The sequence below is a fragment of the Equus asinus genome, chromosome 10, assembly GCF_041296235.1.
Source record: "Equus asinus isolate D_3611 breed Donkey chromosome 10, EquAss-T2T_v2, whole genome shotgun sequence".
Lineage (NCBI taxonomy): Eukaryota > Metazoa > Chordata > Mammalia > Perissodactyla > Equidae > Equus > Equus asinus.
In genome coordinates this window covers 11,274,700-11,291,121 of record NC_091799.1, presented here as the reverse complement: position 1 = coordinate 11,291,121, position 16,422 = coordinate 11,274,700, and the positions used below count along the sequence as shown (strand labels likewise).

The following is a 16,422-nucleotide window of genomic DNA, read 5'->3' as shown; positions in this document are numbered from 1 at the left end:
TAATGTAATTTCTACATTTTTAGCATTTTGCACATGCTTCTTGAAACTTAATAGGAATTTCTGTTTGCAAAGGGTCACCTCCTTCATTCCACCTGTTGGGTGTGTCAGTCGCTATGGGACTGTCCACACACGCAGCCCCGCTCACACCCAGCGAGGTGACAGTCGGCATGGCCAGTGAGTGTGGGAGTGATGGGGAGCCGCGCTGGAACCCTGGTCTAAGGCCTCCCCACCCCGTGCGTCCACCACGTGTGTGGCCTGTGTGAGGCTGCCCCCTTGGTGCTCTGCACGTGCACTGATCCGCCAGTGCCGCTCTGACGCCCGGCCTGCGTGCTGGGTCTGCCCCCAGACAGGTTTATACCTGTTTCTTCCGCCAGGGGGCAGAGGGTAAAGTGGGATCTGTGGCAAGTCAGAACCACATATGCATCTGTGTGTGCACGTGTGTGTGGTCACATGCCTGCACAGAGCACATCATGGTGACATGGACATCTCAGGAAAAATGCACCTCTCAGCCCCCATGCCCTGTCAGCCCCAGAGTCCTGTGCTCTGTGGCGCAGTGTCCCTGTTCCCCACTCTGCTTGCTGAGCTGGGGTTTTGTTTGTTTTTTTTTCCTTCTTCTCTGCAAAGCTCCCCAGTACATTGTATGTTGTAGTTGTATGTTGTATATTGTATATTGTAGTTGTATATTGTAGTTGTGAGTTTCTCTGGTTGTGCTATGTGGAACACCACCTCAGCATGGCCTGACGGGCAGTGCCATGTCCACACCCAGGGTCTGAACCAGTGAAACCCTGGGCCACCAAAGCAGAGCACGTGAACCTAACCACTGGCCACGGGGCCAGCCCCCTGAGCTGGGTATTGACTGTTGTCACGGCAGCTGTGCATCTGTCACCCACACAGACCACGTGCACTGGCCTGCCTGGTACCCCAGTCCCACCAGAGGGACCCTTCTCCTGAGTCCGGCGTCACTTGTCCGAGAGTTTTATCACATTGAATGTGCTCCTGTCTTGCTTTTTCCACTTTGGGCACCGGATGCGGTGCTGTGTGTATGCTTGGGCCTTCACTTTCACTTACGAGGGCGTTGCTAGGGGCCACCCACATTGTTGTGTGGCTGTGGCTCATTGGTTTTAGTTGCTGAGTGATATCCCCTTATGTCATGGTAGCACAGGTTCCCGTCCCCTGTCCTGACTGGGCACTTGTGCTGCTCCTGGCTTGGCTGCCGTGAGCGTTCTTGCGCGTGTCCTGTTGTCCGTGGCTGGAGTTCCATGTGGGCACGGGCCTGGAGTGCAGCTGCTGGGCCGTAGGGCACACGAACCATCCCTGCCGACCGTGATAGTGATCACATCTTCTGTGTTTGTTGCTTGTGTGTCACCCCATGTGTGAAATGTCTCTTCGTGTCGTTTGCCTGTTTTCCTCTGGGGCTGTTTGTATTTTCTTTGATTTATTGAAGACTGCGTGTTCTCGACGCTTCCCTTCTTTCAGTTGTGAGGCTTGGGAGTGTCTTCACCCCGTTTGTAGCCGTCTTTAATGTGTGTTTTGATGAAGAAGGTTTTAAGCGTAAATCAGCATAAATCCTGCTCCCGTGCTCAGAGGGCCTCGGCAGAGTCTGCGTCCCCCCTGGAGCCGTTTGTGTTCTGCGAGCTGGCTGTCGGGACACAGTTAACCCAGAGTCAGGGAGGGCGCCCTCTTTTGTGGTTTGTGTTATGCGAGCTGGCCGTCTGGACACAGTTAACGCCAGAGTCGGCGGGGGAGGGGGGCGCCCTCTTTTGTGGTTCTAACCCTCTGGTCAGAAAATGTAAACAACAGCATTCTGACGGGTATTAACCACCACTCGTAAATCTGGTAGGAAACACGAATATCCACAGAGACACATAGAAACAGGGTTCGTCATCAGTTAAGGTGACCTTTCTGGAGGAAGTGGACCAAGACTGTCTTTAAGATGATGGTCATTTGTTGCTTAAAGATTAACCACTTACACAGACACCAGGCAAGGCTGTTTCTTATTTGTTCTGTGTTTTCTCTTAGTATTTTAAGGCATTTACAAAGGACTTCACAACTGGAGAAAATTTTAAAGGTAAGGACATAAGCATTGTATTTTACGCTCTTAGATTCACCTCATAAACCAATTAAAGTAAAAATGGTTTTAGGAGCCTAGAAGGCTCACCTGATGGGGTCTGTGCCCCCACAGCATGTTCGCGTCAGCGCCATCCTACCTGTCTTTCCTTTAAGAGTTCAAACAGTCATAGTTTCATAAAATTTTTATTTTGTCTTTGCCTTCTTTGGCAAATACGGTGGTGAGTTTTCTTTTTTTAAGTAAACTTGTTTTTATTGAAAAAAGACATTTGGAGACGTGCACACATGACACGTGCACACCTGGTGAGTTTTCATGTGTGAACCCATGGGTAGCCAGTGTCCAGACGTCAGCCGCGGGTGACAGCTGTTCTACGTACATCAGAGGTCGTTTGCACGTTTCTGAACTTAGTGTAAATGGACTCGCAGCATGTCTGGCCCCTTTGTCTCCATGCTGGGTGTGAGATTCATCCTTATTGCCATGTGTCCCCAAATCCCAATTGTTCCCACCCTCGTGGCTGTCGTCTCCTGTTGTGTGAAGCCACCGCTGTCTGCCGCGCACTCCCTGGCCTTGGTGCACCCTGCTGGGGTTCCCTGAGTGACGCGTGCCCGCGCCATGCCCTCTGGGGCCCTGGGTGGGTGGGCGCTCCACGCGGCGGATGCGGCCGTGATCGTGGCGTGCTTCCCTGCAGGGCCTGACCGAGAGCTGCAGACGGTGCGGCACACCATGATCGATTTCCTGCAGAACCACACGGACAGACGCAGGCCTCCCGCCTGCCCGTCTTTGGACCCTATTCGGTGCGTAGTTCTGTAAAGACAGTGACACTTTACCAGCTGAATTTAATTTTGTAAAATATAGATTTTCATTAAGTGCTATGGGCACTGGTCTATGATGGCCAGCTCACTGTTCTTGAAAGCACTAAAAGCCTCTTTTTTTTCTGTTAAAAGGCCCAGTGACGTTCTTTCCCTCATTGATAACCATGATGGGCGTTATGTGGCGATTTTGTTTGAAAGCAACAGCTCCTACGTTGGCCGTGAGGTACCGTGTGGCTTCTTTCCCGTCTGCCCACGTGGTGGGAGTCGCGCGTTGGGTCTGCAGTTACACCCCCACATAGCAGCTGCTTCTCCTTGCCTCGTGCGCTTGGGTTTCGTTCCTTCTCGTTAATTCGCGGCATCGTGGTGCGTGCTGTTCAGCGAATTTGCTGGTATAGAGGGAAGACTGAGAGTGGGGGCGTGCCTCCGAGGGGAGGCAGGAAAGGCCCCAGAGTGATGACTCCGTCCCTGGCGTGGGGCTGGGAGGGAGGCTCTGGGTGGGCGGGGGGCCCTGGTTTTTCGTGACAAGCTGTGTCTTTCCTTGAGGGCATGCTTGCTTGCTTCTGCGTTATTAGCAAGATTTTTTCTCTGCTGTATTCTGAACTCTCAACTTTTTTGCCAAGTCCAAGATTCTGTAATACATTGTTTCTGTCATCGAACTTTGTTCTGTCATTTCACATGTGGGTTTGAAACCTTTGCCTTTGGCGAACTCTCAGTAAAATCCAGGGATGGGATCTGGGGATGGGTGAGAGGAGTTCCCTGACACGCGGCTGGCTGGCTGAGAGGAGAGGAGGCGCCTCCCTCTGGGAACTTGGGAACTGCTTCCTCCGCGCCGAGCCGCCGGCTCCCTCCCTTTTGCCATGAGCTCAGGAGGCAGTGTGCTCCCCTGGGCGCTTTGCTGACACGCGTGAGCAAGCTTTGATGTGGATGCATGTGTGAGCACCATCCAGGTTTGCTGGTGACAACAGGCTGCTTTCTCTGGCTGACCACACTCGAGCCTGGCTCATAAGAGTCCTGGTGGCTGCTGTGCCTGGTCTGCACTGTGAGCAAACGCCCTTCTTCAGGACACGGCTGGCTCTGTTGCTGTCTAAGAGAAGTCAGGAGGGGCAGGTTCTGTGCTTGATTTCTTGGTGGTGTGCAGGGATTGCGGGTCATCTTTCATACTGGTCCAGCTCCTGAGATGCCACTCCTATGGGCCCTCTGCTACCAAGACCTTGTCACTCTGCCTTCAGCCTAAGCAGGACCAGACAGGGGCAGGTCCCGAGGGAAGGAACGGCCAGCCCGGAGCCTGCTGGCACTTCGCTTGGCTGACCAGGGCTGTGTTGCTCTCGGGGGCTGCTGTTAGCTTCCCAAATTCAGGGTACATGCTGCCTGGTGCATGGCCATGTGTGTCAAGGGAAAGCTCAGGGCTAGGGGTGTGGCCCCACAGAGACATGGTGGTGAATGCACTCGCTTGATGAGTGTGAATTTTGTGGAGGATGTGCTGGCTTAAAAGTGTAGTCAAGTTCATGGGCACGTTTTCTCTGCTAGTCTCTACGGTTGCTGAGAGTACAGTTTCTGCCTGCGGCACGTGTCTCAGCATTGCCTTAAAGTGCAATAAAGATTAAGATAGAAATGATGGTCTGGCTTATAGAGGAGACGATTGCAGGTTTGTTCCAGATGACGGTGTTCTAATTTCTGTAGGCATGCTCCTTTTGTCCTTTTGTGACTGCTATTCCTGAGAACATTGCCATCCATGGAGCGGGTGATGTTACTTCTCGTCCAGGTGATTTTGGACCTGATTCCTTACGAGAACATCGTGGTGAAGAGGGCGCTGAGTGCGGATAAAGCCTTTCTCGACAAACTTGGTGTTCCTTCCGTCCCTTCCTGCTACTTGATTTACCCAAACGGGTCGCACGGATTAGCTAACGTGTAAGTGTAGTTGGGCTCACAGAGCATTTGCGACCCCTGGTGGGATCCGGGAAACCCTTCAGCGTGTAGGGCCTCACCTGGGCTGGACGCTGGCCTAGTCTGTTCTTCGGAGCAGCCTGGCGCGCTCCTTCCCTTTCTCCAGAATGAGAGGCGAGGCCGAGTGGGCTCTGGCTCTAGGCCCCTTGCGTTCTGCTCTCCTTGCTAAGGCCAGCAGACACCGTTTGCCTCTGCACTGGATGCGGACTGAAAAGTACACAGCTTGGGTAAAGGTTGGGAAAAGCGAACAGATGAGAAGGTCAGGGCCCGTCCTGAAGCCCATGGTGTCCGCCCTGAGCCCACCTGTCTGCTTGGGTGGTCCCACTGCCTGGAGGCCCCATGTGAACTCAGACTGTTTGCTCAGCAGTTCTTGATGAGTCACCATCTGCTGGGAACACAGCAGTGAGAAGACAGACCAGTTTCCTCCCTCCCTGGGCTTCTATTTCAGCTTCTGGAAAGTTTAACTGGGGCACCAAGGGCACCCTGCCCCAAAGCCTCAAACATGTCCCCATTTCTTAGGCACTGTTCTTAAAAGACAGACAGAACTTGAGGGCAGGCCAGGAGGCCTCTGTGGAGCTGGGTCACCTGTGTCACACTCTGCGGCAGAGTTCGTTAGGGCTCTCAAGGCACCTGGGCCAGCACACCACGCCCCCGGGCCTGCAGCAGAGGCAGCCCATGCCAGGCCCACAGCACGGATGGTCCTTGACAGGGCTTCCCTGAGCACGTTGCTGTTTTGTTTTGAAGAAAAATTCTTGTTTTATGTTAAAGTTGTCATCTGTACAACTTCTTAGCACACGATGTTGGTGTCTCCCCAACACCACTGCTGCTTCCTCTCTGGGAGTGAGAATGAGCTCTGGACACTTTCAACGACCCGCGAGCTACACTGGGAGTGTGCAGGAAGGGCCCTTACGTGTCCTCAGAGCGCGCCCCTGCCTCGTTAAGGGGCCATACGGCAGCGCTCTGGGGACCTGACCAGGGCCGTCAGGGTGCCCCCGCCTCTTCCCCCAGCCCCGACTTCCAGATGTCCCACTCAGAGCTGGCAGACTGTGGACGAAGGCTCTTAGGCATGTTCAAATCCACAGTTTGAATAAAGCTGATACTGGCAGAGGCTCAAACCAGCTTTACAAACCATCCTAATGTCCCCTGAGCAAAAATGAATCCTAGTACTTCTTACAGCTGTAACTCAGTGGTTCCTTGTGGGTTTGTCTCACCTTCTCAGGTGGAAGGCCAGCTCCCTGAGCCCTGGGCTTTGCTCCTGTCCCGCCCCCCTGCCCACGATACCTGTCATAAATGTCGCAGAATGAATGGGGGACGGTCTGAGTAACTTCCCTAAATCCTGGAGGGAGGGCTCTTCTCAGCCTGGTGATGCAGGTGCCAGGGTGACTTTGTGCCTCGTCCGGACCCCTGCGGAGGTGGCCCGGGACCCTGGAGTGGCTCTGAGCCCCCCTTGCCCTCCCCTTTCTCGTAGCGCGAAGCCTCTCCGGTCATTTTTTTCCTCTTATTTGAAGTCGTTGCCAGACGTGAGGAAAAAATCACTTTCGTTGCCTGAAAAGCCAAGCGAGGAAGAAAATTCTGAAATTGTGGTTTGGAGAGAATTTGACAGGCAAGTATTCCTCTTGGACTGATCTGCCCCAGGAGGGACGGGGCATCGGGGCACGGATGCAGAGGGCTGCAGGCACGGCTCATGGGCAGGGGCAGATTCTTTTGGAAGCCACCACCCAACTCTTGGCCATTCAGGAGTCCTCGATGTTGCCTCACTGTGGGGAGTGGGGTCCCGCGGGGGTAGAGGCAAAAAGGAGGGTATTTACACGAAGAGAAAGGGGGTTTTCAGCTGACTCCATAACGTTTCATCTTAGGTCGAAACTGTACACGGCAGACCTGGAGTCGGGGCTGCACTACCTGCTGCGAGTAGAGCTGGCCGCGCACAAGGCCCTGGCCGGGGCCGAGCTGAACACGCTCAAGGACTTCGTCACCGTCGCCGCCAAGGTGCGTGGGCTCTGAGCGGGCTGTGGTGCTCTGCTCTGCGGAGCGGCGGCCAGGGAGGTTTGCCCGCCCGCCTGCTGGGAGCTAGCCGACTCGGTCAGGGGATGCGCTCCTCCCCTTGGCAGGGTTGGCCTGTGGGCTCATTCGGCTCAGTTACAAACGCATGCTGGCCGCCTGACCCTGCTCTGAGCCCTGGGATGTGGGGGCACAAAGGTCCCTGCTCGGTGGGGGTAGAGTGGAGCAGAGGCCCGGCATCTGGCACCTGTTGGGAAGGCAGGAGGCGCTGCCGTCCTCAGGGGAGGGCAGGACTGTCCGGGGACAGCACAGGGTTGGAAGCAGTTTGACTCGGCGCGGTGTGATGGGCATGTGCCGATGGCCTGGCTGAGTGTGGGTGGAAGAGAGGCTGCACAGACAGCTCCCTCGGGGTGCGGCGGGTTAGGGAGGGAGGCAGCTGTGGCAGCTATCGTTGTCACCTGGAGTCTGTTGTGTTGGCCAGGAGCTCGTGAGTGGGCTGGGCTGGCACTTCCACCTTTACGAGCAGAGGGAGCAGGTGGATGGCTCGTGTGCTGGCTAAAGCTTAGAGATGAGAGGCTGTTGGGGTCACATTCCCGCCACGAACTCTTAGCTCCGGGGCTAAAATCCAGGGCTTGTCTTTTTCTTGGCCCAGAATTCTTACGTTGTACAGAGCAGCAGGAAGCAGGAGGCCATCCCTCTTCCCTGGGGACAGACCTGAGCCTTTGTCCTCGTGGCCCCAGTAGGCCCTTCTGCTCTCTGACTTCTGGGATAGCCCAGCCCCTAGGCCTGCCCCGTGCCTGTCGGTCGCAGTAGCCTGGCAACTGGGCCCTTTGCTCCTGCTGCTGGCCACAGGAGAAATATTTCCTTCAGTTGCCTCGCTTATAATGCTGAGACCTGAATGACTTGTTATTTAAAAGATAGGGAAGCTTAATTAAAAGATTTCTCTTGGGGCCGGCCCCATGGCTGAGTGGTTGGGTTTGCGCACTCTACTTTAGTGGCCTGGGGTTTCGCCGGTTCAGATCCTGGGCGTGGACCTGGCACCACTCATCAGGCCGTGCTGAGGCGGCGTCCCACATGGCAGAACTAGCAGGACCTACATCTAGAATATACAGCTATGTACTGCGGGGCTTTGGGGAGAAGAAGGAAAAAGAAGATTGGCAACAGGTGTTAGCTCAGGCGCCAATCTTTAAAAAGAAAAAAAGAAAAAAGATTTCTCTTGCCAAAAGTAAGGTGCCTGATACAGTAATTCATTTTCAGCATTTTGGATAGTCAGAGTTTACTTCTATAGTATGATTTTTGAAGAAAATGAGGGAGATAGGATTTATGTTTAAAGGAATAATGAGTCGCATAATATATTTCAAATGAAGAGATGAAAATCGTCTAGACAGGTTTTCACCCCTTGTGCCGTCGGAGTTCAGAAATCTCCAGCTGCCCTCATTCCTTTAAGAAAGTGCCCTGCTCATCTGTCCCCAGGCTGCACACGTCGCCAGCTGGGAGTAATTGGCAGCTGTGTGCTCCACGCAGGCTCTCTCTGCTCTACCGTCACCTCAGCTGGGGACGCCGCGGGCTTACCCATGTGCCACAGGGCTCTGTGAGTCTGGATGACTTAGTGATTTTTCCAAAGTTTACCTAAACTTTGAATTAAATGCTGGTAAAAATAAAGTGCTGGGAGGTTGATAAAGGTACTTTGTAGCCTGTGTAGGAAAGAAAAGATGTTACAGGGTTGAAAATGTGATGTTTCTGCTGTTTGTTTTAGCATTCTCATTAGTAAGGTTTTAGCTCAGGTTTTTTTGTTGTTTTTTTAAAGATTGGCGCCTGAGCTAAAATCTGTTGCCAGTCGTTGTCTCTTTTTTTTTTCTCCTTTCTTCTTATCCCCAAAGCAGCCCGGCACACTGTTGTATACTCTAGTTGTAGGCCCTTTGGGTTGTGCTGTGAGGGACGTCCCCTTAGTGTGGCTTGATGAGCGGTGCTGTGTCTGCGCCCAGCATCCGAACCAGTGAAACCCTGGGCTGCCCAAGTGGAGCGCGCGAACTTAACCTCTCAGCCATGGAGCCAGCCCCAGCTCAGGTTTTTAAGAGCTTTCAGCAGCCTTCATTTTGCACACTTAATAGGCAACACCTAATCGAAGTTCCTTCCAGAAAGTCCACGGTAGCACGGGATCATTGAGCTCGATGCTTGTCCAGGCCTCTGCGGTGCGGCCAGCTGCATGGCTAGCAGAGCATGGCATTCAGCAAGCCAGCAGATTGCACATTTGTGCATAAAGACCTCAGGGGCGTGCACACCTTTTCCAAGTAGTTTCACAGTCAGAGACGGCACAGGCAGGAGGTGGAGGGCGTGAGTCTGTGCGGCCGGCGGGTTAGCATAAATGACCAGGAGGAACATGGAACAACAGGCTGTGAGTTCAGAAAGGACTATAAAGCCCTTGAGAGCATGAGAAAGAGGGCATGCTGTGGCACGTCCTGTCGTTGTGAAGTGGCTGCCTGGCGTGAGGAAGAGTGGCTGTCGGCACGGTGCTGGACGGGTGGGCAAGACGCCGAAGAAAGGCTGGAGGAAGGGGGCTCTGGCTCAGCTTCCTGGAAGGTGTCGGCCGGAAGCCTGGTTCCCCTCTGCGTTCCCCCTACCCCAGTTCTAGGTGAAGGCCCTGGACTGGTGGAGACATTTCCCCCACCAGCCCCACTTGTCGGTGTCAGGGCAGGGCCTGGCCTCTACCCCTAGGACTGCCGCGCCCTGAGCGTCTTTAAGTGTGGTCCTTCCTCCCTCAGCTGTTCCCCGGCCGGCCGCCCGTCAGAAGGCTGTTGGAGACGCTGCAGGAATGGCTGGCCAATCTTCCCCTGGACAGGATCCCCTACAATGCCGTCCTCGACCTGGTCAACAACAAAATGCGGGTGAGCCCAGCCCCTCCCAGAGCTCGGGGCATGTTGTTCTCCTGTAACTGACCAGCTGGGGCCCCGATGCCGTGTGTGGGGAGGGGACGCTGTGCGTGCATGTGGACCTGCCAGTGCGGCAGGTACCTTCATGCCTGCAGCCTCGAGGGCCCCCGTTTCCCTCCATGTGACGCCCCAACGATTTTCACTGTCCCCATTTCCATGACGACTTCATATCCACTCCCTCATCCGTCTGTGGTGCTGTCACCATCATGCTGAAGTCTTCAGTTTAAGGACAGGTCACCAGAAACATGCTGTGAGCGCTGTCCTATAGAGAAAATGAGAGAAAGACAAGGTTTTCTCAAGCAGTGTAGCACTAGGTCTTTTTTTATTATTTAAATTTTTAGTGAACTCATCTGAATTTTACACCTGAAGTTTTTATTTCACTAAAAAGTGAATAAAAACGACGTGCTCAATACGAAGTGTGGCAGTCCTGCTGGAGCTGCCACAAGGCTGGGTGCTGGGAGGCGAGGGCCTCAGAGCTCCCTTCCTTGGGCTGCCTTGGTGGCCTCTGCGGCCACAGGAGAGCTTAACACCCTTAAGTAAACCCAGGGTCATGCTGTCAGCATGCTGCATGGTTGGCATTCGCCACGCAGGGGCACGTGGGGCCATTGTCCAGGCTCTCGCCAGCTTTGGTTGCTGTCTGCAGCTGAGGAACAAATGGCGGGGTTTCCTGCCTGGACCTTCCTCCACCGCTCCTCCGAGCTTGAGGTTATCGTGGCATCTTCCCACACAGGACCTGGGACGTGTGACATCTCCCACGTGCGAGCGTGTGGCCTGGGCTCCGAGCGGGGGAAGGGGGCTGGGACAGAGCACTTCAGACTCAACTGCCAATAACCCTGTGCCGGTCAGCCTGCCAGGGGCCCGGGGCGGCCGGGACAGCCTGTCACTGTGCTTGGGACCCGCTTGGTTGGGGCGTGTGTCTCCTGAGCCCTTAGGACCCTGTCAGGCCCTCAGTTTGCTGATAATACGGTGAATATCCTTGCTCGTTCTGGCCAAGAACTGTTGGGGAATTGAACTTTTTACATTTTTATTTCTATTTTATTAATCTTCTCCTATGAATTTCATTATAACTGATTCTAATTTAAGAGAAAAGGTGGATGTTCTTCTGCTTCCTAGTGCTAATTTATCAAGACACAGATAAACTCTTCCTTTCTCCCCAAAGGCTGGAAAGAACAGGCCACATCCCACATTCTGAGAATGTCTATAGTGAAGTAAATCTTTTCTTCTCGTTGGTTTGGTATTGAGTTTAAATTTACATGTGGTCAGTTGTACGGTTAGGAATTTTGATAAATGTATGCCCTGTGTAACCGCCACCCAATCGAGAGAGGACCTTCACCAACTGTTTTTAATTTTAACAATTACCTCTTATTTTCTCTTCTTTTTTTTCAGATTTCTGGAATATTCCTTACCAGTCACATCAAGTGGGTTGGATGTCAGGGGAGCCGACCAGAGTTGCGGGGTTACACGTGTTCGCTCTGGAAGCTGTTCCACACGCTGACTGTGGAGGCTGCGGCCCACCCGGAGGCACTGGACGACACAGGTACCATCCTGCGTTAGTCCGATGACCTATTCCACGCGGAGCTGCTGGGGGCTGTCGGGAGCACACGTGCAGACTTGGTTTGCTGTGTGTAAGGCAGCACGTCACAAGGGACGCCCCTGGGGTCCCATGCTGAGGAGGCTGGAGGGGAGCATCTTTTCAGGACTCGGCCTGTCCCTGCACGGGCTCTGGATGCTGGGGCGTGAGTGCCCGCCTCTTTAACTCGCAAGCCTGTGCTCAACTGGTCTGCAGGAAATGAATCATAGAGAAGAATGAGGGGACACGGCTAAGAATTCCTCTGTGGTGTAGACATCTCTTTTTTTGCTTTAAAAAATATGGGAAGGGCCAGCCCTGCTGGCCTAGTGGTTAAGTTTGGCATGCTCTGCTTCAGTGGCCCAGCTTTGGTTCCTGGGCATGGACCTAGCACCACTCATCTGTCAGTAGCAGTACTGTGGCGGCGGCTCACATACAAAAAGAGGAAGACTGGCAACAGATGTTAGCTCAGGGCAAATCTTCCTCAGCAGAAAAAAAAATAACTGAAACATATTTGGAGAGGTGTATTAGTTATCTGTTGTTGTATAGCAAATTACCCTAAAACTTAGCAGCTTAAAGCAATGCACATTTATTATCTCACAGTGTCTGTGGGTCAGGAACTCAGATGTGGCTTAACCAGGATCTTCTGCTTCAGGTCTCTAACCACCTCAGGCAAGGTGTTGGCCAGGGCTGGGGCCTCCTCTGAAGACCCGCCCATGCTCACTCTCGAGGCAGTGACTGGATTCAGGTCCTTGCTGGGGGGAGGCACTCTCAGTGCCTCACCCTGTGGCCTCTCCGTAGGCAGCTCACACCACAGCAGCTGGCTCCACCCGAGCAAGCCAATGAGAGGGCATGCTTCTTGGGGTGATAACCAATGTCAGAAGTGAGCCAAGCCTGCTCACAGAGGGAGGGGGACCACGGGGCCATCTCAGGCTGCCTGACACAAGAGGTGAGAAACTGTAGAACTTCAAGTTGGGTTTAATAATTTCAGGTATCAGGCCAGTCCTGTGGCCTAGTGGTTAAGTTTGGTCCACTCCGCTTCAGCAGCCCAGGTTCAGATTCCAGGTGCAGACCTATACCACTAGGTGGCCATGCTGTGGCAGTAACCCACATACAAAATCGAGGAAGATTGGCAGAGATGTTAGCTCAGGGCGAATCTTCCTCACCAAAAAAATAAACAGAGAAAAGTAATGTCAATTATCAGACCATAGCGCAGTCAGAATTATCTCATTTTATATCCTACATGAGACGTAAAACTGTGTTGGATTTGTATCTACTTTGGCCTTGTTGGATCTGTGCTCCAGTGGGAGCAGGCCCCTGGCAGCCTCGGGAAGAACAGCTTATCTTTTACTTGTTTTTTACTCATTCGGCTTCACTAATGTTTGTATTAAATTGAAATTAGAGTCTCTTGACTCATACATTCCAATATTCTTTCCAGTACAATTGTACAATTCCAGTACAATATTCTTTCCAGTAAAATTCTCTTATACTTCTCTTTTGCGGCATAACTAACTACCCCAAATGCTGTGGCTTAGAACACCCCCTCTGACCTGCTCGTGGGCCTGAGGCTCAGCGGCTGGGCCGGCTCGGCAGGGCGGATCTGCTGTCTGCCCCATGAGGCTTGCTTAGGTGGCAGCAGCTGATCAGTCTAGACTCCACGGGCCGGCCCGCTCCCCCAGGGTGACACTGTGTTCAGGAAGGACCTCTTGAGCCCCTGGCAAGGGGCACGTGGCATCACCCCCGCTGCTCCTGCTGGCCCTGTAGTCTCGTCCAGCCCACGGTCTCAGTGGGGAACTAGACTGCCCCGTCCCTGGGAGAAGCAGCAAAGCCACATGCCAAAGAGGTGTGTGGCTGTCTTGGGACATCTTCCCGCCCCCCCCGGCGCTGCTCAGGGTGACCTTGGCTTTCTACTCAGGGGTCCTGTAGGGGAGGGGGCCTTTGACCCAAAGGTTGTTTTTGAATCACAGAAAAAAGGGCAGCGTGTTTTTCAGGAGAAACCTCCCAAACAGAGAGCAAAACCAGGACATCGACACTGCCCGATCTGATGATCTGACAAAAACCCGACCGTTGGAACGCGCTTCTGAAACACGAGTGGGTGAGGGAACCTCAGCTCCAGGAGGAGTTCTGCTGAGGAGTGGGCCAGCGCTTGGAGGGCAGCGTGGTGGCAGCTGGGGAAGGAGGTCGTCCCCAGGGTGTTCTGTGACATGTGACAGAGCTGAGGCCAGCCCGTGAGGTCGTAGTGGCAGCAGGATGACAGAGCACGCGGTCCGATCTTCGGCCTTCTCTCCCTGTGTCGGCGGAAACTGAAGCCGTGTGCGAGGAGGCCGTCTAATGCCGAAGAACTGGGTCACGCCGAGGCTGCGGATTATGTCTTGGAAGGGTTTTCCTCTCCTTACTGCATGTTAAACCCCATCGACTAAAAAGCTTGCCGCGTCCCCTAATCCCCCCCAGGTAGACGTTTATGGTTCTTGTCCACTTTAAAGATTAGGCGGCCCTGAGTGTGAGTGGTTTGGTGGGGAAAGAGAAAAGGAGGATTACCCAGTGATGCGCGGCAGCTGTCGGCTGAAGATCTGCCGGCTGGCGAGGGAGCAGACGAGCCGGGCGAGGGGCCGGGGCGGCCCGCAGCGTGTGCTTAGGCTGTGCGTGCCGGCTCACCCTGGGTGCCCCTGGCTGCCGTTGGACACACTCAGAGCCAAGGAGACGTTGGAGGGGCACTCAGTCTGGGCCTTCCGTGCGGGAAGTGGACGAGGACACCAAGGTTAATGACGGACGCGGGAAGTGCCCCCGGGCCCTGGCTCTGGGCCTGCGGAGGGGTGTTGCCCTCACCCGGAGAACCCCGAGATGCTGGGGGCCGCGCCGTGTGTGAGGCAAGATCACTCCAGGAGGCTCGCTGTTGGTCAAGGCGTATTCAGTCTCAAAAGCGCGTCTCCTTTTTTCCAGTTATCTTGCTGTGTTTCTTTCAATGCCAACATTTAGTTTGTTTCCATCTCACGTCTCTCATCTGCACGCTGGTCCTCATATTAGTCGTCTGAGAGGGGCACTGGGTCCTCCTGTTAGTGTGACACTGGTGCTTCCCTCTGCTGTCAGGGGTGGCTTTCCTGAAACACTGGTGCGATTCCGTCAGAGCATCTTTTCTCCAGCTCCCACGGCCTCTTAGCACTTGTCTACGTGCAGGGGTGGACACTGTCTGGCTGGTGGATGCTGGAGGTTTCCTCACACAGAGAGCTTTAGCCTTTTTATAGAAGCGCACAGGCTGCACCTGGCAGCTGACCAGTCCGTGACTGTCGCTGCCCCCCTGCCGGCCCCTCTCATAGACGACCATCCAAAGTGTGGGGCAAGCCCAGAGGCACTTCCTAAGGCCAAGTTCCCACTTAGGCTTGTGTTTTGCAAGGATTTCAGAGCAAAACAGCTACAAATTTAGAATGAGTAGCTGCCATTGCCCCACACCAGCCTTTGGGGGTTGCTTGTAAGGCCAGAGGAACTGCATACAGGAGGCAGACCCCAAGGCCAAACCATGGCTTTGGTGGTGAGGCCGAAGATGAGAGGCGGAAGGCTGGCAAGGGTGCCATGCATCCCTCCGAGGGCCCCTCGGAGTCATGGCGTCTCAGCGCCCGTGACTCGTTTCCTGGGTATCAGTGCACATCCTGGGGTGTGTCCCACAGCTAGACACAGACGACGGGCCCACATTCCAAGGTGTGCACATTCAGTGTGGCGTTGCAAGAGTGAGTGGGCGGGCACCTTCTGCCCGCAGTAGGCGCTGGGGAGGTGCTGGTTCCGTCCTGCATCCCTGTGCAGACACGCAGGGCTGTTCCGTGTCTGGCCGCTCACCCCCTTCCTGGCTCCCCATGCTTACCCAAGCCCTGTGCTTCTAGTGGAAACAGCCTCACCCCTTCTGGTGACTGTCATTCCGAGGCACCACAGCCGTCTGTTCCCTCGGCAGGTTTTGAAGGCGACCCCCAGGCAGTGCTGCAGGCCATCCGGAGGTACGTCCACACCTTCTTTGGCTGTAAGGAGTGCGGGGAGCATTTTGAGGAGATGGCGAGAGAATCCATGGATTCCGTGAAAACACCCGACCAAGCAGTTCTCTGGCTTTGGAAGAAACACAACCAAGTGAACAATCGCCTGGCAGGTGAGAAGCCATGCCGCAGTGGCCTGAGCCTGGGCGAGAGGGGCCAGTGTGGGCGGGGGAGGCAGCATGGGCCCATGGCCCGCCAGCCCGTCAGCGTGTCCTGGGGGCAGTGGGGACAGTGCGAATGCACGCACGGCGGTGGCGCCTGAGCTTGGGAGCCCTGTGGCCTGCCCGCCGTGTGCCAGCCTTCCCGACCGTGCCCAGCACACAGCCAGATGTCTGCCTGGTCAGACTCTGTTTCATGGGGACCTTGGCCAGGGAGCTGCTGTAGACGACAGCCGCTCCTGGGCTGCAGTGTCCCTGGATTTCCAGATTGTTCCCTCCCCTCAGGGCTCCTGGGCTGCGTGGAAATTTGTGTGCATCCTTTGCTCCCTCATACCCTCTGGTGGCCCCCTAGGCCTGAGTAAATTGGATACTGGAAAACTAAAATATAATTAATTTTCAGTAAGGAATTTTAGTGTCATTAAAATCTGCTCTCAGGTGATAAACCAAACCCCTCAAAGTGGTTTTGTTTAAAAAACTAAATAGGGCGCATATATTTTCTCAGGGTTAAGTAATTCAAACTGTTCCTAAATCAGTGGCAGATTAAAATTAGGCTTAAAATAATTCCACTGAGAAATAAATCTTAATAGAGATGAATAGAAAATGCCACTAAACTATTGGTTTTTATTTAATCTACTGTATTATAAAAACACATCACCGCTGTGGCACTAAAGGAGATTGGTTTTTCTTCGCACGAGAGCCGGCTGCTGCCTTGGGTCACGTGCCAACGGCACCTTTTCTGTTTGCCTGCACTTGTCCATCACCATGGCTTGGCTTAAGGTGATCGTGTGAGCGACCCAGACGCTTCCCCACCTCCCAGCATCCGGCCTCTCCCCCCCGCCCCACCTCCCTCACTCCTGACACAGTCCATCCGGCTGTCCCCGTGGCGCTCGGCTCCAAAGCAGCTGGATGAGACTCCTGCCATGCTGGTC

General features: G+C 54.2%; 1 protein-coding gene across 1 annotated transcript in view; it reads left to right on the top strand.

Moving 5' to 3' along the window:
- The window catches only part of QSOX2 (quiescin sulfhydryl oxidase 2), a 36,090-nt gene that overhangs the window by 14,999 nt on the left and 4,669 nt on the right, over positions 1–16,422 (top strand). The window contains exons 3-11 of the mRNA XM_044778378.2: positions 2,020–2,068; positions 2,757–2,862; positions 3,013–3,103; positions 4,643–4,788; positions 6,293–6,427; positions 6,681–6,810; positions 9,585–9,707; positions 11,139–11,289; positions 15,260–15,448. Of these exons, the coding sequence (XP_044634313.2) occupies positions 2,020–2,068; positions 2,757–2,862; positions 3,013–3,103; positions 4,643–4,788; positions 6,293–6,427; positions 6,681–6,810; positions 9,585–9,707; positions 11,139–11,289; positions 15,260–15,448 (1,120 nt within the window). The remainder of the gene's footprint in view (positions 1–2,019; positions 2,069–2,756; positions 2,863–3,012; positions 3,104–4,642; positions 4,789–6,292; positions 6,428–6,680; positions 6,811–9,584; positions 9,708–11,138; positions 11,290–15,259; positions 15,449–16,422) is intronic.